The sequence below is a fragment of the Akebia trifoliata genome, chromosome 8 (assembly GCF_017979445.1).
Source record: "Akebia trifoliata isolate Shusen 1 chromosome 8, ASM1797944v1, whole genome shotgun sequence".
Taxonomy (NCBI): domain Eukaryota; kingdom Viridiplantae; phylum Streptophyta; class Magnoliopsida; order Ranunculales; family Lardizabalaceae; genus Akebia; species Akebia trifoliata.
The window spans coordinates 3065652-3088526 of record NC_141382.1 but is presented as its reverse complement, the minus strand read 5'-3'; the positions used below and the strand labels follow the sequence as shown (position 1 = coordinate 3088526).

The following is a 22875-nucleotide window of genomic DNA, read 5'->3' as shown; positions in this document are numbered from 1 at the left end:
TTATGGAATATTTCATATTTGGGTCTAACCGGTTAGACCCACCGGATGGACTGCTTTGGACCGACCCTTTCACTCATACGGGCCAATGACCGGTCCAAAATTTAGAACATTAATATACACAGGCTCATGTGATTGGTGGATCCTAGATTTTTGTGCGCAAAATTCTACGAGTAAAATTTTTTCCTCAGGGATTTATCCCAGAATTTACTTGGTGTGTCTGGCGGGAGGGGATTGCACATGCCCCGAAGATTAGTTGAATATTGTAAGAGGCTCAAATACTCTGGTTAAAAAAAAATGTTGTGGTAAAATAGGTTGTTTCAAACAATGTGTTTTATTTAAGTAAATAGGGCATCATAGACAAAAAATTCAACAAACATTGTTAAAAGAAGATCTTATTGATTGTATGTTTATTTTCCTTTAGTAAAATCGAAGGCATATTGTAGAAGACGGGGCAAAATTAGTTCACGAGTGTGTGTCACGTTAACTAATCATGAGTTAGCTAGGTAGGAAAACACTATGGAGAGATAAAATCCACTCCCATTTGGACCAGTTATGTCGCACCAATCAATGTGCATCTCCAGATAGACTTGTGATATTGTTTAAATGGGACCTTGTCTAATTAGGAAAGAATCTCAATTTTGAAGGATTCTTTGTATTTGGTTAATTATTATATTTAGATAGTGATAAATATGATAATTATAATTTAATTAAGATTTGATTTGATTTTTTAGGTTTAGTTAATTTTTTTTTTAACAGTCTAAAAGTCATTGTAAAGAGGGAGGGGAAAAAAATTGACACAAGAGAGTGATCTCACAGAACTATAATGTAAAAGAGATACTTACATAATAAAGATATGGAATATAGTAGAACGACTCAGATCTTGTGTGTGTGTGTTTTTTTGAGGTGAATGCAAGAAATTACATCTACAATTGCCAATTTGATGTTTTTTTTTTTAATCTATGAAATACATAAATACATTACATTGCGGAACAATTGATGAGGGAGTTACATTTTAATTCTTTCATGTTCTAATTTTTTTAGATAAGTTATTAGAACAACAAATTTGCATCATCTTTCCGCGACTAGGAAAATGACCTTAGTTCAAACAATTATCATCTAAGATTCAGGGAGTATGTCAGATCCACCTCATTCTATCCTCCCCGTTCCATAGTCATTTAGTGTCTTATCCTCATTTACAAATAAAAATTAGAGTCGTGATAACCTGACTACCTCACGTGGAATACTTGACGTTACAAGTTCAAAAATCATAGATCTGCACTCTTAGGATACAAATTTTCCTTGAGATACACATTTTTATGAGGAAGTGCAGCTGTGTATCCCGAAGAGAGAAGATCTACGGTTGCTGAATTTATCATGTCAAGGAAGTCGATTGAGTTTACCACGTGGGGTAGTCAAATTATCACGATTCATAAAATTACTAACCAACATCTATAGAAGGATCTAAAAAGAGTTGTGATAACCTGACTACTCTCATGTGGCACACTCAATTGACTCTCCTATCGTGATAACTTTGGAAATCGTAGATCTATAGGTCTCAGGATACACAATTCCCTTGGGATACACATTTTTATGAGGAAGTGTAGTTCTGTATCCCAAGACTCAAACCCGGAGGAACAATTTTGGTCCTAGCTTTATGTAAACAATCAAGTTGTAGGGTTGATCGAAAGAATACTTTGTAGATATTAATTTTACTCATATAAAACATTTGACATGCCATTATCACATCTATAAATTCTAACCTTAATTTTCACATGAGGTTTTTCATTTTTATATAATAAAAATTTCTAAAAATATGAGATGCTGCGAAACTTTATTGTCAATTTTTTTTTTCTGGAAAATTACTTAATGGACCCATCTATACAGGGACTTCTTTCTAAATGCACCCTGGCTCATGGGGTGGTGGCTTTACAAGCCAGTTAGTAAAATTTTTCTTTCTTAATGTCCTCTCATCCCTATAAAATATCAAACTTAAATCATCAAGATTGATGATTCAAATCTTTTATCTCAATGATTCATGTTCAAATGTTGAATATGTGATTTATAATCTTTGATATCGACGATTGTAAAATGTCGATCTCAATGACTAGATTCAAGTTCAATCTCAATGATTTGAATTGTCAATGTTGACGATTTGAATTGTTCATCTCAAATATTGAAAGGAGGTGAAGGGTTATTAAGAAAGAAAAAAGTTTTTTAACGTCAAATTAGCGCCCAAAAGCTAGGTAGTGTTTAGAGTCTAGGTCCATTAAGTAATTTTCCCAAATTTTTACTAGGCAAAGAGTGGTCAATCTCTACATTCATCTAAAAGATGATTCCATTAATGTTGTATGTGGATTGTTTCTTCTTATACATCACTGTTTTAGGAACCAAGCCAATAATTGGTTCAAACTAGGTACAAATATTATTTATGGGTCTTGTTAACGTGTGCCCTGAGGGCACAAGTTAAAGTGCAATAGTTACACTTTGGAAATTGGATTTTGTATCGAAAATGCCCTTAAATGTGTTTTTACCAAAATACCCTCAAATGCTTATTTGCAAAGATGTATTTATCGCACTTTAACTTGTGCCCTTATGGCGCACATTAACAAAACCCATTATTTATATACACCTTTGATTACATAATAATTATATAACATTCACCATGCAATGCATGCACATTTTACTAGTAGTAATAATAATAATAATAATATATAATTTTGTATCCGGAACTGCTTGGCATCCGTATCTTTGTCAGCATCATTTGAAAACGTATTTGACGACGCCTTGGATGTGAATATTGATGTAATTGTCCCAATTGATGCACTTGGGATCGAAGTAAAATATATCTTCCTCCACTTCATTTTCTTTCACTGACCTTCGCAATCTTTCTGTGTTTAAATCGTCAAAGCTACATTACGTAAAAAACTAAATATTAGAAATTTAAAAAAAAAATAGATTAATTAATTTCTCAGGATGTCTAATTGGACCCTCATACACACAAAATTAAAAAAATTAAATAAACATAGAATGGCATACCTTCCTTCAAAGAATATGTAGGGTTTATAAAGTTCCACCAAACGCAAAACAAAGTTGATCTTCTTATTTTGATCGCTATACAAGTCACGAAAATATTGACAAAATATTGCATTCACCAATTGCAAACCCTAAAAAGAAAAGTACCACATTGAAAGATCAACAACACCAACAAGTACTATAAATGCATGACATGTTATGTAGTTGTAACAACAACAATAAATGGAAGATTGTAGCACATTTCTAACAACCACAATGGCAGCGGCAACGTTCAAGAAATATAATGTTTTATGAAGCTGAATCTTTTCATATTAATAAACAAAAGTATAGTAGAGACAGAGATATGTTGAGATGGATGAATGGAAGAACTCGGAATTAACTATCCATTGGAAGCTTAACCGTATTAAAAGAAAATTAGGAGTAACTCCTATAGGTGATAAATTAAGACAAAATTGACTTAAATGGTTTGGTATGCTCAACAAAGGCCGATCATGGAGCTTAGACCCATAGCTCAATTAGTTTGACACATTACAAAACAACTTAGAGGTTGTGAGTTCAAGTCCAATTTACTTATAAAAAAGTCTGATTATCTTCAATTAAAATAAATATGAAGACCCTAAAAGAGTGAGAGAAAGAAAAAAAAAAACACAAATAAAGACAATGAAAGTAGATATGAATTCACACTTACGACAAAAGACTTGACTTGAACAAAGTGGACTAGACCAACAAAATTCGTTTAATTAGCCAACCTCAAATCTTTCAAATAAGGCCTTATTGTTGTGTTCAAGTAGATTTGAAACCTATCCAAGATTGGATGATGCAATGGAGCTTAATTCTTTTAATCAGTACCCTAAATTAGGGGGTATGCCCCCTTGTTTTTGTATTTTGTATTTTTTTTTTTATTTTTTAAATCTAATAAACTCTTGGTTGATTAGCCTAAAAAGGCCAGCTACAACAACAGCCACCACGGCAATAACATTAAATCAAGAGAGTTTCTATTGGCACCCCAACTTTTACTTATTACACTCCAAACTAAATTATAAAAAAAAAAAAAAAAAAAAGAAGATGAGAATATCATTCTCACTTGGAAAGAATTATTAGGTCTGGATATTTCCTTCTCTTTGATGGAGAGATATCATCGTAGAGCAAAGTGCACAAGATCGAACAGCATCAAGAGGTCGGAGTAGACAATCATCGTTAATGTCAACATGTTCTTTTTGATGGGTCATTGTTGATAGCGGAATCGGTAGTGTTTATTTTTTTTTTCCTTCTAAGAAAATTTTGACGCGGAAATGTTACTTCTGACATGGCTTAAGTTTTTGTTGGGAAGTGAAACATAACTTAATTAATCGTGGTGTAACAAGGAAATGTTGGTGTGTCAATAAAAATTTGTCTAAATCAATAGTATCTAACACAATTTTTTTCCAAAAATGCTAGAAACTAACCTTCAATGGTAATTTGTAGCGCACAGCGATGAATGTGTAAAAACTGGGCATTGTGGTGAAGACAACTGGTTTGGTAACCTTGACGGGCTTTCCATCTTTTTGGATCCATGGATTCTTTGAGAAGTAATTGTATCCATAATCTTTGAAACTGATTGATATCAAAGGATTTTTTAAAGACGAACCCACTTGGTAGATGAACTCAGATGGTTCATTTGCATGAGCCACCATAGCTACAATCATACAATTCACCACCATATCTCCTGGGATCTGTATAATAAATGTTCTTCCAAGGTTCAAATCATCAAAAGCTTAAGAAGAATGGAAATAACGAGAGAGAGAGAGAGAGAGAGAGAGAGAGATCATAATTTCAAACTTGATCAAGAGGAGGGCATAAAATGGTTTGGGTTTTATCTAAAATCCAATTGATCCAAATCCGAATTTAGAGGATTTGGACCCTTGGAGTAGATCTGAATAAAATATGGGTTGATGGCTCTTGACCCTGAGTGAGATCTGGGTCAGATAAGAGTTGAATACGAATCCATCCCTCTATCAACCTAGATCCAAATGATAGTTTGAAAATTATACTTTTATATTTTTCAAAATATCTTTTTTATATTATTTTAATATAACATGAATTCTTATAAAATAAAAGAATTATAATGGTAAAATTGAACAATATAACACTTAGAAAACAAATATAACCAAAAAAAAGTTGAACAGTTTAAAATTATTTGACTCGATTTGACCAACCCTAATCAAACAATTCGGTCAGTCGAATCTAAATTTGGTGTAAGCAAAATGGTTTGAATATGATTTTAGGTAATAGGATCAGAGTCAGATTCATATGTAAAATTTGAATATGGATATGGATGGACTTAAATCCAACCTAAACTTGACCCATTTTAAGCCCTAATCAAGAGTAGACTCAAAGTCCATCTAATATTTTTTGTTGTAAATATTTTTGGATTTCCACTAATCCAATATTAAAGAGTGTAATCATATTAGGAGTTTTACATGAGTTACAATAAATTCATTCTTAGTTCGGAAATTTATTATTGGAGAATTTTAGGTCATCTTCTTTCATTTATAATAAGGTGGGATGACAACTCCATAGTGTTTATTATTCAATCCAACAATTAATGCCCTAACTGTCCCATTGAAGGAGAAAAAGAGAAGGTAAGTCTAAAAATTTGGTTCACCTGGTGTTTTTCTTGCTTAACGTTTGATCGATACTCATCAGCTTTGCTATCAAATTTCTAATGAAGCAAGATATGTGCTAAATCCTTCTTACAATTATATTTTATTTTGAATTACCATGGGTTAAAAGTCTTTCGATGTTATTGGCTTCGTCCAGAGGTAAAAGTTGATTAATTCTAATTATTAGGATATATATATATATATATATATATTAATTCAATCCTTATCATAGCCTTGGTTAATAAAAAGCATCTTGAAGTATTAATTAATCAGTTTTAATTCCATTCTTAATCGTTTCTAAGTTTTAAGGTTCAGGCAAATATGAAACGAGGACCATAATTGAATTAACTTCAAGATTGATAGATACTCATTATATAGATATGTATATTACAACCTCAATGTTGAATGAAACATAAGAAATTACTTACCAAATCAACGATGGTTCCAGGATTTCCCAGGAAGCATGTTAATTTCCCCATACCATAACCAACAGCCAAAGTATCAACAGTTCTGTATACATGAAATCAAGAAAAAAAATTTCTTCAACCAATATCATAGTTCTAAAACTCGTCTAGTCGGCTCAAAACTTGGTCGATTCGAATCAACACAAAAAATTGGAATCAAAGTGACTCGACACCAAGAATGAATGGAACCAACTCTCTGAGTTAACTCAAAATACATCTGAGTTGGGTTAGAAAATCTACTGAGTTGTGAGGCTATACTTAACAATTTCATGGAGAACAAAAATGGATATTATTTGTTTTAAAATGTTAAAAGTTATATTTTAAATATGTAGGTGTTATTTAATAAATGATAATTTTGACTAAATAACACCAATCTCTATTACAAGTACACTATAGACTAGGGTCATTTTCAGTTGGAAATACTTAATTAAACTGAGAACCTGGTCTTGTTTTGGATTATAATTCTTTTGATTATTTTTCTATTAGGTTTCTTTAATTTTCTATTAGGAGCATAATTATTTTCTTAGTTGTTTTATTTGTTATGAAAAAAGCAAGTAGGAGGTAGGAAGTAGGAAGTGTTATGCTTTCAGAAGTCTTATCAATCTAAATTTCTAAATCTGTCAAAAGTGGTTTACAAATTATTAATAAAAAAATTGATAGTTCACATTCTAAATCACTTTTGATGGTGTTAGAAGATTCAGATTGGACTGATTTTTTGTGAGGATGATCTTCTCCATCCGAAACTTTTAACCTATGTTTTGAAAAATGATTGTTTTTACCTATAATTTTACTTATGTCTCTTGAATGCTCCCCATTATCTTATTATAATTTGCATGCAGATTATTACACAAGTGTAATCCAGTTATTCAAAATTAAACAATTGAAGATTTACACTCAAGTTCAACAAGTAAAGTTTGGAGGGTGTTGTTTAAGGGGAAATATGTAAATGATACTTTTATTTTGGTCCTTCCAGTTAAAAAATTCTTCTTTAAAATTACCTGAGACCTTCGACCCAACCGGGGAATGGCTCTTTAAAAGTGCTGGTGACGATAGTAGGACGTATGATAACAAGTGGTACATTTCCTCTCAGTTGCCCAATCAACATCTCTCCCATTGCCTTCGTAAATACATACGTGTTTGGCCACCCGTATAGTCTTGCCCTGATTAAATCAACCATTGTTATATTTTGTTAGTTGGATTGGATTGGTACTTATTTGGTACCAATGTGATAGTAAATTTATTAGTTTTGAACCTACCTAGCATGCATGACAGGCTCGAGGAGCGTAGATGTGCTCTCTTCAGGATACAGAAGTACAATTTCATATATAAAAAAATGTAATTTTGTATCCCAAAGAAAAAAAATCTACAATTTCTGAGCCTGTCACATCAGGCAAGTCGATTGAGTATGCCATGAGCCCAAGACAAATTATCGTGACTTTTTTTTTTTTTTTACTTTGATTTAATGGTCTGATTTTGTGACTCTACAATTATTAATATAATTCGTAAATAAATAAATTATTTAAAAAAAAAAAAAAAAAGTATATAAATACATATCAGTTACTGTCCCTACGAATGGGAGAGGTAGGTAACCTAGTTATAAAGAATTGTAGTTGTATCAGCTACCCATGCCAATACGAAAATTTATTACAACCACCTAAAAAATTATCGATATTAGATGTATCCCCTCCAAAATGCAAGAAGATCAGATGTACTTTCGGTCGGAAGTCAACATCTTTATTTTGATGAATTAAGGTGAAATTTTAATTTAATAATTCAAGTTTTTTAAGAATATCCGATATTTTGATTAAAATCTGAATTTCACCGTTAATTCCTCAAAAAAAATCAACGTTGACTCTCGGTCAAGAACTCGATCTTGCAATTTTCAGGGGTATATCTAATATCACCAATTTCACAGGGCTACTAATAAATTTCCCTAAAACAAAATTTTCCGTTTTGCCGCGCAGCTGATAGATACGTTACCACATAAAAGAAGCTTGCGTGACAGATCCAGACTCGTTGCCTCAACCACACCTTAAAAAGAAAATTAAATATAGACAGTTACTATTGCCACTCCAACTTTTACTAACGCCACACCAACTGTGTGTAATTCTTTGATGATTTACATACCAATGGGTGTGGTATTAGTAAAATTTGATGTGGCAATAGCAGATCTCTAAATATAACAATAACAAGGTATTAAAGCAAACTCCATAAAATAATCCTTCGATGAGTACCCATAAAAATAATAACAATTAAATGTGAATATTTAATTTTGAGAGATTCTATTGACACCCCAACCTTTACTTATATAACACACCAATCCTTTTGAAATTGAAATATTTTTAAGTAAATTGGTGTGTAATAAGTAAAATTTGGGATGCCAATAGAATTTATCTTTTGAAAACACCAACTAAAAGTTAACACAAGTCAAAATTTTCTTCATAATACTTGCACTAGATATAAAAAAAAAAAAAAAAAAAAAAAAAAAAAAAAAAAAGAAGTCATGAATTGCCCGAATAGACAATAACCAATAAAAAAGAATAAGTTGCATCAACGACGATCATGTACTCTGATTTCTTGATGTTGATCTTGAGCTCATTGTTCTTCGATGTCTCTCCATCAAAGAAAAGAAAATATCCAGACCTAACATTCTTTCCTAAATTGAGAAAATGATTTCTTCACCCAATCAATTTTTATTTTTTAAATTTGGTTGGGCTTAGTAAGTAAAAGTTGAGGTGCCAATATAAGTTCTCTCTTAAGAACTTACCTTAACAATTCATTTCATAATCATACTTGCCCACTTTTGCATTTTCCATTAGTTTTTATTCTATGTTCAATTTGAAAAGAGATGACAATTGTATTATATATGTAATTAACCAACTTATTGAAGGAAAACTTTAGGTTGATTTAAATTTTATTTTTGAAAAATTATTCCCTCAATTATTTTCTTTCCATCATTTGTGTTCTTGGTTCACACATAGTTTCACATGTATAGAAGTCGGAGTTCTTCTAACCTTTGTAAGCCAAATTCTTTCATTGCAATTGTTTCCTCTTTTTTTGTATATTCTTGAGCTTGGACTTCATTCCATTTTTCTTCCACGAGCTTTAGTTCTTGTTCAATGTCCAAACCTGTGGTCTCGTTGAGTGTTTCACCCATTTTGAAAGGTTTCTCTAATATGAGTCCCGACTTTTCTCCGCACACATAAGCTGAAAAATCATATATATGAAAATTTGATCTATTAAAGCATAAGAATCCAAAAAATAAAAATAAAAATTGGAAGTCGTAAAGTTGGGTTCTAAGGGAGTTGAACCTAAGATGTGGGAACACTTGCCATACGTCTTACCAACTTGTTAAGTTGGCATCTTCGAGAATCTAACTCTTATTAAGAAGATAATGCGGTCTGAAAATTAGAATTAATTAACTCACCAGTTGAAACATGGAGAAGCATTTCTAGTTTGGCACATTTTTTTGCAAAGTCCAAGACATGCTTAACTCCAAGAGTATTGGCACGCAAAGCAACATCATATCTGCACTCATTAAAAAAGAAATTCCAGATACCCATAAAAGTCAGAAGCCAAAAAAAAGTGGATAAGTAGGTACAAGAACCGTTTTTGGGTAACCAAGCTTTTACAAGAAAGTGGGAAGAGAAGATAGTCATGGGATCTTAGTACAAAAATATCCTCATTTTTTAATTAAAAACAAAATTTTCCTAAACTATTTCGGGGACAACTCTCGCGACTCATCTCGTCTTCACTCTGTGTGCATCCTCATAAACGAAAACTGCTTTTTGTTGATTTTACAAAACACTCCATGCTTATTGGAGTGATTATCGAAGCAATGATATCGATGGTGCAATCACAAGTATTACAGAAGTATTACCTCTCATCAAACTTGGTGGTTGCAGCCAAATTGATGACAATATCGACGTCGTGCAAAATCTCTTCTCTCAAATCGGAGTCTTTTATTCCCAAGTTCTTGAAAGAAATGTCCCCGGCAACAGGCGTTACCTTGCTTGATATAAAGGAATCAAAATCCACACCACATTTCTCCCTAAGAACCTTGAACACATCCTTCCCTAAAACCTAAAAATAAAACAAATTTCAACATTAATTGTAAATATTGGACTCTTGCCTGCTTAATGAATCGAATAAAACCTAATAAAATGTATCGATCAATTTCGAGTAAGATCATTCAACCTTTTCAAAACATTTAATCAACAAGATGAATGAAATCTTCTTATATCAAAATTGCGAACCTCATCATGCAGGCGTAGTGTAGCCGAATTTGAATCTTCTGCTCTTAAAAGAAGAAAGAGCTTCTTCACATTAGGCTGAATTCTAAGAACTTTCTCTATAAAAACTGTATTAAAAGAAGAAAAAAAAAAAAAAAAGAAGATAAATTTCATAATTTAGACTTCATTTTATATGTTTCATGCCAAAGACATTTCCATGAAAGAAGGAAGGAAAGGAAGATTATTATTATTACTCTTGGCTAGAAACCCATTAGAACCAGTAATTAAGATGCTCTTGTGCTCAAGAGACTCCACAATACCCTTCAAGTCCATTTGAAAAGATTTTTGAAGAAAGAGAAGGTGAGAGGAAATTTTTTAGACTTGATTATGTCAATCTATGTTTTTTTTGTTTTGTTTATATACATAAAACAAAGTTATGATAGAATGCATCGATTATTTTAGGCTAATTAATAGTTGGTTGGATTACAGTTTTATTGATGATGCAACACCAACTACTTTGTTATGGAGCAACAATTGTGTGTGATCATTCACCTACTGGACCACCCATCAAAACCAATTTCCAATTAGAAAAAGTCGGGATAGCTTAATTGCCACACTAACTTTTTACGATACACGTGGAGCCCGTTTGGATATACACCTTATTGAGTATGTTTGAATAACTTAAAAAACATTAGGGATCTAGTTAGGTGTCGCATTCCTAGCCAAGGTCAGGTGGCACCGCCATTTTATGCCATGTGGAAATTTTTTGTGATCCATTGACCTTATGAATATATGGTCCATGCCTTGGTGAATCTACACGCAAAAGATTAATTTGATTGGTGATGTACATCTATTGATTATAGCATTGTTTTGAAGAATGATTTTTAATCGTCAGATTTGAATTCTTTTTTAAGAGATTAATTAGATCGAGTGGATACAAGTTATCAGACAAAATGATTTTTTGGTAGTAGGTTTATCAAGTTGGATGCAGGACCACCTATTCCTAGGTCCTCAAAATTCCACGTGGCATAAAATGGGGTATCACCTGACGTTGATTAGGAACAGGACACCTCATTGGATCTCTACTCCATAAAAGAATAAATAACTTTAAATGTTAAAATAAATAAAAAAAACTATCTACTCTCACAAAAGCCTCTCTCTCTCTCTCTCTCTTACCCGTGCTTCGGTGTATCCTGACAAGAAACCAGTCCTCGTCTCCATATTTGAGTGATCTCTTTCTTTGATTGCGAAATCTTTGCAAAAGTCATGATTTTTCTTTGAATTGATCGTCACTAATACCTAAATCTGAATTACGTATCTTCTGACTCAATTTCAATCTTTGAATTATAAAAATCATTGAAACAAGCTATTTTATTGGCATTTTTTTTTTTTTTGTTTCAAAGCATTAAGGGAAGGGCTCAGTGACTCTAATACAAGGGATGGGAGGATTTCTTGCTAAGTGATTTTAAAAAAATAAATGAAATTAAGGTTTCCTGCAAGCCAATCGTTGGTATTCTAAAACAAAGTTTTGTTTGCTCGAGTGGTGAGTTAGTGCTAGATTATATATAGAATAATGATGAATGCATGGGGTAAATCATATGGGTTCTCTATTCGGCTGATGTGGCAAGGGCACAGAATCGAAGATATTTTCCTTGTGTATATGGTTTTGTGCCTTGCCATGTCAACCGTGTACGATCTACCACTTGCATTCATCACAACTCATATATTAATATATATAATAACTAATGACGAATAGACACGATAAATCATATGCTTTTTGTACATGACTAATGTGGTAAGGGTGCAGAACCAAAGATCTTTTTTCTTGTGTATCCTAACGAGCAAGACACAAGAAAAAATGATCTATGGTACCATGCCCTTGCCATGTCAACCACAAATTATCTACCATGTGCATTCATCATGACTCATATATACATACACTAATGATAAATGGATGCGATAAATCATACGCTTTTTGTATACGATTGATATGGCAAGGGATCAGAACCAAAGATCTTTTTTCCTTTTGTATCTTGAAGAAAAAGATTATGGTTTTGTGCCCTTGCCATGCCAATCACGTATGAACTACCGCGTGCATTCATCCCAACTCATATATATATATGATGGATGTAGTAAATTATACGTTGTCTGTTCGTGGCAGATGTGTCAAGGGCACAGATCCATAGGTCTTTACCTTGAACATCCAAAAGAAAAAGATATATGATTCTATGCCCTTGCCACATCGGCCGCATACATACCGCGAATGATTTACCGCATTCATTCATTACAACTCATATATATTATATGGATTAAAAAAAGAGTAATGATAAGCCGACACCCCCATGTGGCATACCCAAAATACTCTCCTGACGTAGGATGTGCTAGAGCCATAGATTTTCTTCTATCGAGATACACAACTCCATAGATTTATGTGGATGTATAGTTGTGTATCCTGAGGCATAAAGTCCATATGGTTCTAACACATGCCACTTTAGGAGAGTATTTTGAGTATGCCGGGGGGTGGTCAGACTATCGCGACTCTTAAAAGGTCGTTTTGATGATTACATAGAAAAATGATAATTTTGTAAATTTTAAAACTAACCCTCGTTATTTTAGGTACATGGGATTGCAATTTTCTTACTTTAACTCAAATGGCTCAAATTATATTAAGTTTAAATGTTAAGGTAGGGGCATTAATTTAAAATTTTCTATGTCCCTCTAATTTTTTTATTATTTGAGATTCCTTTGAATGCATAGATTTAAAATTCATAGTTTTCATGGGGGTTCCATCTTTTGGATTGCTGCATAGTCAAATTTTTTTAACATCAAAATTTAGATAAATTTTGTTTTGATTCTCCTTTCTAATGGTTCAAATCCTATCAGTTTGGTTCCATGTTAGACCTAGTTATAATTGGTTCCAATAAAATAGGGAGCCAGAATCGGGGTTTTCGATTTCGAGTAAATGGGTACCCATTGACACCCCTAATTTTAATTTATTTTTAACATATTTTATTTTTTTAATAAATTATTCATTGACTCGACGAAGTCAATCCCAATTTTCGTGCGTGTCAAGTTTTGAAAACTTTGAGGTAAAAAATTTGAATAAATTAGAGTAATTTTTCATGGTTGGATTTTAATTTTAAAATTAGGAGTTCACTCACTGTCCATTTTGAAAACCTTAGATCATGCCAAAAATGTTTTTTTAGACCTGATTAACACGATAACTCTGGAGGGTTGAAGTGGTATTTTGGCAATCATGGAAGTCCACGTGGATCCCATGACCCTTCATAAAATAGTGACGCTAATAGGATATAAAATGGGTTGGACTTGGGGCTGAATCTAATATATCCATATTTAGATGCAGACTTCTTTTTTGATAAGTAAGCTTGTTTTTAGTGATAACTTGGTGCTGACGGGATCCTTATTCACCCAAGTCTCTGGTATCATCATCTAAAGACTTTATCAACTTAGCTAGCTAGCACCTACATAGATTCAATTTTTTTATGTGGATCTAAATCCAGATTTGAATCCAACTTCATAAAAGCATATATGAACCAACTTGATTTCACTAAAATCGAATTGAGTTCAAATGGATTGCCAAATTTGCAATCCAAACACCACACCTCAAGATTTCATGGAAAAACTCAGATACAAAAAAAATTGGGTTTGACCCAAGGTTTTGAAAATGGACACCTATTAAAGGCCTGCCAAAATTTTAAAATTAAAATTAAAATTTAACAATAAAAGATATTCTAACTCTTTTATTTTTTATTTTTTAATTCATAAAATTTTGTCCTCCACATCCCTTTGGCATCATATCATGCTTTGATGCCGCAAGGTGAGCTCAACCACTCTTAGTAAGACTTGAAGTCTTATTAAATTAGTAAAGCTAACCATACTTTTTTAATTTTTGTTAATTATTATATTATTCTATTTTAGCATTAAAACATTTTCATTTTACAAGAATTCATGTTATAGTAAAATAGGAGGAAAGGATATTTTGAAACTTGACTTGAACGTCAATTGACTTGAGTTAATTCCAATCATTCAAATAATTCATATAAAAATATATTAAATATAAAAGTGCCAGATTGAAATGATCTCGAGATTGGAACTGACATCACACACCTTATGTGATGTCCAATCTTGAGGTCATTTCAGCATTATTCATCGTATAAACAGTTAGGGATTTTAATTGATACTCAAGATCAGACCTCACATCGCACACTCCATGTAGGACCAATCTTGAGGTCGACCAATCTTGAGGTCACTTCAGCATTATTCATTGTATAAATGGTTAGGAGCTATAGCTCTCTTGATGTGGCAATATGAGCTCTTAAGAAAATAAAATGACCACGTACAATCCAAATCATAGGTAGGAGCTATAGCTCTCTTGAAAGAGAGGACACCTCACATTTAAGAAAATAAGTGAAATTTTAATTACACCCCTATGAGTATTAAATATTTGAGATGTCTCCTCATACTCATGAAAAATGACTTAAAAACCTTTGAATTTTCTTTCCAAAATCTTGAATAAGAAGATAATGATAGCAACTAATGAGAATAGTGACAATGATGGTGGTGGTGGGGTATTATTGGGCTCACCTTCAAAATTTAGGAGAGAAGACAAAGGTCAAGTGGGTCATAAGTCAACAGTTTTAAAACTAACGTGTTATCCAAAACATCAAAAAAAAAATAATAATAATAATGTAGAGGTGCATGTCGTGCCATGATACACATCACTGTACTCATCATCATCATTATCATTATTTTCATGTCGGATTTGGGTAAGAAAATTCAAGGGTTTTTACGTCATTTTACACTAGTTCTTTAATTAAAGATTGACTTGAAGATTGAGGTCAAGGGGCATAATCTCCGTTGAAAATTCACGAAGGTACCTGAAATAAATTAAAATTTTCAATCTATTTCTTAAAATAGTATCAAAAGATCTTTGTTAAATATAAAGATCATTCTACTCTAGGCCTACTTTTTAACACGTTGTCCTTACGTAGGGGCCTTTCGAAATTCCTTCCAAATTATTTCGTAAAGTTTGTTTTGTTTATAAGATGTGTTGAATTTTTAAGATCAAATTTTCAGGATTTATTTTCTTGCTGTATTTTAATATTTTTAAGATATGAGTCTCTTCTTGAAAAGAGGAATTGGGAAAAAGACATTTTTACCCTTAATCCGAATTTTTTTTGTTTGCTAAGAGACTTTTTTCCTCACAGCTCACAGACTCTCCATTGCATGACACGTGTAATCCAACAAGGGCAGTTTTGTAACTCCGGGAAAGGCTAATGTTTTTGTTCCATCCTAGAGAATGTGAGCTCCAATTGGGGAGAGAGGTGATGAAAAGGGACATGTACTTAGTTGGAAATATAGGGGTTCATGTAATTAGTTGGAAATATAGGGGTGTCTCAAAGTTCTGTGGGGGCAATTGCCCCCACCAACTCCTTGCTAGTTCTGTCCCTATATCCACAAGGAAAAAGTCTAAGCTAAACAAAAATAAATAAATAAAAAAGAGAAATAGACGGATTTAATTTCTAGAGATCAATATTGACTTTCAAGGGATTAGTATAGTTTTTTATAGGACTATTTTTTTTTCTTTGGAGATCCTAACAACTCAACCATCTCTTCAACGGATAGTCGCAACCCCAATGTTGAGCCCTAGGGATGCAGCTCATGTATATTTTCCAATTGAAAAATATTGTTTCACTGAATAATTAGAGGTTGGAAGGTTGAATAACGGATTTTATCAATTTTTTTTAATATGTTTTTTAATTTTTGTTCATATAGTTCAGATCTACTGCATTTCAAAGGTAAATATATACTTTTGCTTTGGCAGGTTGCATGTACCATCCACCCTACACACATTCTAAAGGTATATGACTTGAAATTATGAATCAGTTTCAAACCAAGAATTTTATTTACCAAACCCCGAGGGTGTAGCCCAATGGCAATTTGGATCCAATAAGTGGTGAGAGTCCATAGGTTGGAAGTTCGATACCCAATATGAACAGTATTTTCTTGGGACCACCCGCAAGAGCACACCCTCACTTATCTAGTGTGTGCGATGTGCGGGCGTTGCACGTGCCTAAGTGAGGGACCCATATGCCTTGGCTCCAGCCCTGGCTCTTCCTTCCCCCCCCCCCCCCCCCCCCCCACTCAAGTAGGGTGTAAGTTCAGACACCCCGTCATAAATATATATTTACTAATTCCATAAATTTAATAAATTTATGGGTATTTCAGGTATTTTCATTGTTTTGGAAATCAAAAAAAAAAAAAACTGGTGGTCCAACCAAGTCCAACTTGATTTTGTAATAAATTCGATCCAATAAGTGTGCTGCTGATTTTTGTGAATTTTATTTTATTTTTCAACTAAATCAAGATAAAGTCAAGGATATTTCATATATTTTATGAGATGCATTTTTATAGTTAAGTTAGTAACTTCGTATGTTGAAGGGGACTTTGGATATTTAATATTTTGTGCAATAATTTCACTGGAAATCTAGAAACAAATACTCTCTTCAAGGATGGCACCTAAAAATGTGGATCTTAATTGATCCATATTTTCTAACACTCCATCATGTACCATTCATATTTACTATTGATTTGTAATTATTTTTCATAAGACTAGAAATTTTAGAATCGGCTGATTTTTTGTGAGGATAATCTTTTCAATATAGAGATCATCCTCACAAAAATCCAATCCATTCCAAAATTTGTTTGCCATGTAAGACAAAACATTGTATAGGATATTGTCTACGAAACATAATTTTTCTCGGAACAAAATTAATGTAGAAATAGAAAATCTGACAGATAATTAATGATAGATGTGTAAGGTCTTTATCAAGCCTCCCTATAATGTAATATAAAATTTCATTCCTGAATAGGCATGGTTGATGCAATTATTTCCCAAATTCCATTTTTTTTAAACTTCATAAAAATACTATCTTTAATTGATGTTTAAAGGTTGAAAACGAGGGTATTTGTGTATTTTCTGTTAGTCTATCAAGTAGAAAGAGGTCAAGGGAGGCATGCCATCAATTTCAAAACACAGAGGATATCTCTAATATATTTTTTTGATTGGTAAAGTTGGGACTGTAGAGGGCCTCACACTTTCATTTATTTCTTGAATAATTACAAGTTAGACCATAATGGATAATTTTGGATAATTTCCAAGGAATCCAATATGAGTAACATAAACATAGAAATCCCCTTCTACAGCTCCCAATTGAACTAAGAAGTCTGTTATTATGTTCATCTTCCTCCAATAAAAGTTGAATGTGCAAGAAAAAAAAAATTTTGGACTAATTTTTTTTAATTTTTCTGATCAAACTAGCTTACTTCTAAGAAGATTTGATGGTCATCCCTTGAATACTCCTTATGGCATATACCGAGTCCAAGGATACAAGAATTTTGGGATGTTTCTGATATGTGCAAACTTCAAACTTTCAAGAATCATCGAAAGCTCTATTGAAATAATATCCTCCTCTCTATGACTACTCCATCAACAAAAGATAAATTCACCATAACTATCATGAATAATGAATCCAAAACCCTTACCAATGTTCGATAACACACAGTTAATCGAAGGACATGAGGTAAATTACCAAATTGATCAAGATAGTAGATTTATTAACTGTTTTGTTGGAAAAAAAAAAAGAAGTTAATTACAACATATGATCATTTTTGTAAATATTGAAAAAATTGACTAATTTAATACTTAGTTGTGAATTTTCCGAAAACATAAAAGAGACTGACTAGCCTTACTAAGGGTCCTTGGGCTCACCTTGTGACATCCCAAAAACATGATCCAGTTCTTCAAGATTGTAGAGGAAAATTTTCTATGAATTTTGAAAAAAAAATGTTATTTCTCACTGTTGAATTCCAATTTTAAGTTTGGGAGGTTAGGTGGAAGGTTGGTAACCCTCCATTTTCAAAACCTTTGGATCAAGATCATAATAAATATATTTTTTTACTATAAATTTTTAAATAAAACTAAAAGCATGTTTGATTGCAGGGAAAATATTGCCTGGAAAATTATTTGTTGCCAGGCAAATGTTTTTCTAGGCAAGTCCATTTTTACCATTTGAGTACATCATGGAAAATTTCACAAAAAATTATTTTTATTGTTTGAGTTGTATTTATAAAAAAAAAATACAAAAATTATTATTGTAATTTGTCTTTTGTGCTAACTATATAAAAAATCATGTTAAAATCATTTTTGTGAAAAGTTTGAAATAATCTTTTTTATAAAATAGGATAAAAAATTTCTTCTAATAGACCAATATTGAGGGTATCCATAAGTACAGTATTGAAGAGTCCTTGGGCTCAACTTTTGGCATCCAAAAGCATGATCAGATGATATAGGGTTGTAGAGGAAAAAATTCTATGAACTTATAAAAAAATATTTAAAAAAATATTTATTTTTCACCATTGAATTTTACGTTTAAATTCGAGAGTTATGTAGCTCTCCATTTTCAAAACCATGGATCAAGTGCAAAGGAAATTGTTTTTTTTTTTTTTTTATATGAGTTTTTCTATGAAATCTAGAGAGGGTTGTGGTGTTGGATTGCCAATGTGGTTATCCATTTGAGCAAAACAACCCTTAATAAGGTTTAAATCCTTATTAATTAGGGAGCAAATTTTTTCTCGTGTATGATATCTACATAATAGCACTCCTTCTTCAATTAGTAGTAATTTAAAATATGTATATATATATATATATATATATATGGGTCCCGTTCAGCAACAAACATTTTGGCAAAACATTTTTCAAAACATGGGTTAGAGGTTTTGGAATGGGCTGGTTTTTGGTGAGGATGATCTCTACGGTGAGGAGATCATCCTCACCAAAAATCAGCCCATTCCAAAACTTCTAGCCCCAGTTTACAAGTTGAAAAATCGTGGACCGTCCATTTTTTGTAAACCATTTTTGATGGGATTAGAAGTTTTGGAATGGGCTGATTTTTGGTAATGATGATCTCCTCACCATAGAGATCATCCTCGCCAAAAATCAGCCCATTCCAAAACCTCTAACTCATGTTTTGCCAAAATGTTTGTTGCTGAACATTTCCCTATGTGTATATATATATAGATATACATGTTTGATAGGCACTCCATTATTTTACAACTACTATAACTCTTCAAGTAATAGTTGCTATACACTACACTACTCATTAGGCTCATGTAAAATCCTATCCCAAAGCTTAAAAAATAGGAAATCTAATGAAAAAAAATGCGAGAGTTTCAATCATTTTTCCTTTTGTTTTTATTAATTGTATGTGGGCTGGCAAATCAATTTTCGGGAGAGGGGGGGGGGGGTTGCCTATAATCTTGAACAATCCTTCGTGTGGACAAATCAATTTTCTCGCAATTTTCTTTTATTCATTGCATTGAACACATGAAAATACACTTTTTTGCACATCAAATCATTTCCACCTAATTTTCTTTGCAATCAAATGTACCCATAGAGGGATGTGATGTTGAATTGCTAAAGTGGTAATCAATTTGAGTAAAAGAATCTTTAATAAGGTTTAAAATAGGAATAGTGGTAGCAAAGACCTATTTTTTAAAAATATGTACTAAAAAATCCCTTGTAAAAAAACATATGGACTCTTTAATACTCTTTTTTTTTATATCAAATATTAGTCTAAAAAGGATTTTTGAAGAAAAATATCATAACTACCCTTTTAACAATTTTTGATGTTTAAAGAAATTTGTTTATTTATTCCTATTTTTTTTAACTAATGACAAGTCTCTTGATTATGATCACCTCTTACAAAACAATAAAAAAAAAAAAAGATATAAATAGAAAAAATAATTTCCTTATTTTCTATTCTCAAAACTAATAATCTTTAACTCACATAGATAATGATTTACATCAAAGACGATGATTGAGATGAGTATGGTCATCATTATCATAAAAATGATTTGATTTATGTATGTTAGATTTATTAAAATATATAAATAATTTTCAATAATTAAAATATAATTTTAAAACTTGTTATGAATGTTCATCGATTTGATTAAACTAAAAAATAGAAAATCATCTTAAATGAGTCAAATAAAATTATATTGAATTTATGAATAATTTTTAATGAATAAAATTTTTTATTTTGTATTTTTCACTAAAATATTAATAATTAAATAAATTGATTAAATTTTTTATTTGACTCGATATATTTTTAGATCGAATCACTTTGTAAAATTGTTAAAAGAGCATTTCAGGTGTTTTTATTAAAAGAATCTTTAAAAGATCTTCAATAAATTAATATTTTATTAAATAAGACTTAAATGATTCGAATTATTTATCAAAAGACTACTCGGTACATATTCTCAATAAAGTGTCCTTCACACTCATAGTCACTAAAATCTTTACTTAATTTTTAAGAAAAATGTTTCTCAGATAAAAAGCCCAACTATAAATAATAAAAGGCCTTATTAATGGATTGGTATGTGCTCCTTTCTTCATTATCACATAAAAGCCGCCTTTGTTGAATTAGCTTCTACACACTACAGTAAGTGTAGGTTTCCAAGTCAACTTCATAATTAATAATATTTAAGACTATTTTATTGGTACAACTCATGATATTAAATTGCACATGGTTTGTTGCTTACGTGACACCTCACGATGCTTACGTTTCATTACAGTAGCGAGGTCGTACCGTTGTCGGGAAAGTTGTTGGCCTACAAAATGCCATTTACAGGTAAGTAGACCTATCAAAGGATACTATTTGATTGGGGGCAAATCCTTTAATGATGAAATTTTGAGAAAAAAAAAATCAATGATTATTTAAGGAGTTTACACGTGAAGAGGTTTTGGTAAAAAATAAAGTTTTTCGATATGAGGTTGAAGATGAGAAAGAGATGGGTGGGGGGTAGTGAAATGGTTTGCCTAAAGTAATTTTTTTTTTTTTAAATGTAAATAATAATAATAATAATAATAATAATAATAATTAAAAATTTTTATTATTATTTGCATTCGATATTAAGTTAAATATTGAGTTGACTTGGAAGTGCATAGAGAATCGTTGATTTTTTAATTTGTATCTTGAGAAAATAAATATATGACTATTTGTGTATTGTCAAGTCAACTTAGTGTTGGACCTAGTGTCCAACACAGGCAATGTGGCACGACTCTAATAATTATTATATTTAGAGATGTCAAAAAAACCCATGATCCAATTCGAAAAATTAGAAATAAGCTTGAATCTAGATTGATCCATCCCAAGCCTGAATGTGAGCGGGTTGGGTAAGAACTTGGGTTTTGAAGCCCAAATCCGCCTCATCAGTCAACCCCAACACTCCCTCCTGATGGTCATTTTGCTTTTTCAAAGGGTCGGGTTCCTTTGACTCATAAAGGATGACTCATGAGAAAAAAATACATGAACCCTATCATTTAAAAACACAAAATTCAATGGTTGAGATTTATCCTTAGGATAAGTATCTACGAGATGTGTGTTATTAAGATACTCGTAAATCTTGACTGTTGGATTTTATGTCTAAATAGTTTGGATCATGCGTTTTCTTACAAGTCTTCATGAGTCACCTGAATCCAACATTGTTTCAAATTACAAGTAAAATGAATCTTTTGTAAAAAGTTAAAGTTCCAAGGCTTTTTCAAATTACAATATATAGTATCTAAAAAAAGATTGTCAATTATCCACCTTATTTTCTAAAGGAGATTATAATTTTTTTATTACTTTAGTATATTTTATTAAATAATTTTAAATATAATTAAAATAATCAATTTAGTCTAAGAGAAGATAACTTAAGGTGAGTCAACTTGATATCAACAGACTATTAGATGATGAAATATTGAGTTATAAAAGAATAAAGCAGAAACATGATTTTTAAAATTTTCTGAGTTTGAGATAACATGCCTATGTGTTGGAGTTGAGAGAAACTCCTATTTAGTTTCCTTGATTGCAAAAGGGTTTATCCAAACTTATAGAGAAGATTACAAAGAAACATTCGCTCTAGTCGCAAAAATGAATACCTTCAGAGTTTTATTGTCACTAGCCGTGAATAATGATTGGAAATTATTCCAATTAGATGTTAAAAATGCCTATTTGCATGGAGACTTAGAAGAAGAAGTGTATATGAGTATTTCACCTGGACACCCTCAAGAATCTCGTGTAAGATTGGTTTGCAAGTTACACAAGGCCATCTACGGCCTTAAACAATCATCTCGAGCATGGTACTCTAAGCTCAGTCACGTGCTTGAAATCAATGGGCTTTTACGAAGTGGTGCAGATTCTCCATTATTCATCAAAAGGACTACTTCAGGAACTACAATAGTTCTAGTCTATGTTGATGACATAGTAATTACAGGTGATGATCAAACTGAAATCTCAAGACTCAAGGTTGTTCTTCATAAGCGATTTGCTATTAAGGATTTGAGGATTCTAAAGTTTTTTCTTAGTTTAGAGATTATCTATTCAAAAAAGGCTATATTTCTTAATCAAAGAAAATATGTGCTAGACTTGTTACATGAGA

The 22875-nt window shown here is 31.8% G+C and overlaps 1 protein-coding gene across 2 annotated transcripts; it reads right to left on the bottom strand.

Moving 5' to 3' along the window:
• Positions 1 to 2576: 2576 nt before the first annotated feature.
• On the bottom strand, positions 2577 to 10782 carry LOC147395466 (fatty acyl-CoA reductase 3-like). Of its 2 annotated transcripts, XM_086450623.1 has the most exons (10): positions 10626 to 10782; positions 10396 to 10499; positions 10020 to 10222; positions 9567 to 9667; positions 9154 to 9346; positions 7138 to 7299; positions 6104 to 6185; positions 4479 to 4745; positions 3037 to 3164; positions 2577 to 2908 (listed from the first exon to the last, which is right to left on the bottom strand). In XM_086450623.1, exons 1-10 carry the CDS (start codon positions 10702 to 10704, stop codon positions 2758 to 2760), a joined length of 1470 nt encoding a protein of 489 aa, XP_086306749.1. In that variant the 5' UTR covers positions 10705 to 10782; the 3' UTR covers positions 2577 to 2757. The 2 variants fall into 2 exon arrangements, with proteins under 2 accessions (XP_086306749.1, XP_086306750.1); XM_086450624.1 differs by lacking the exon at positions 4479 to 4745.
• Positions 10783 to 22875: the final 12093 nt, after the last annotated feature.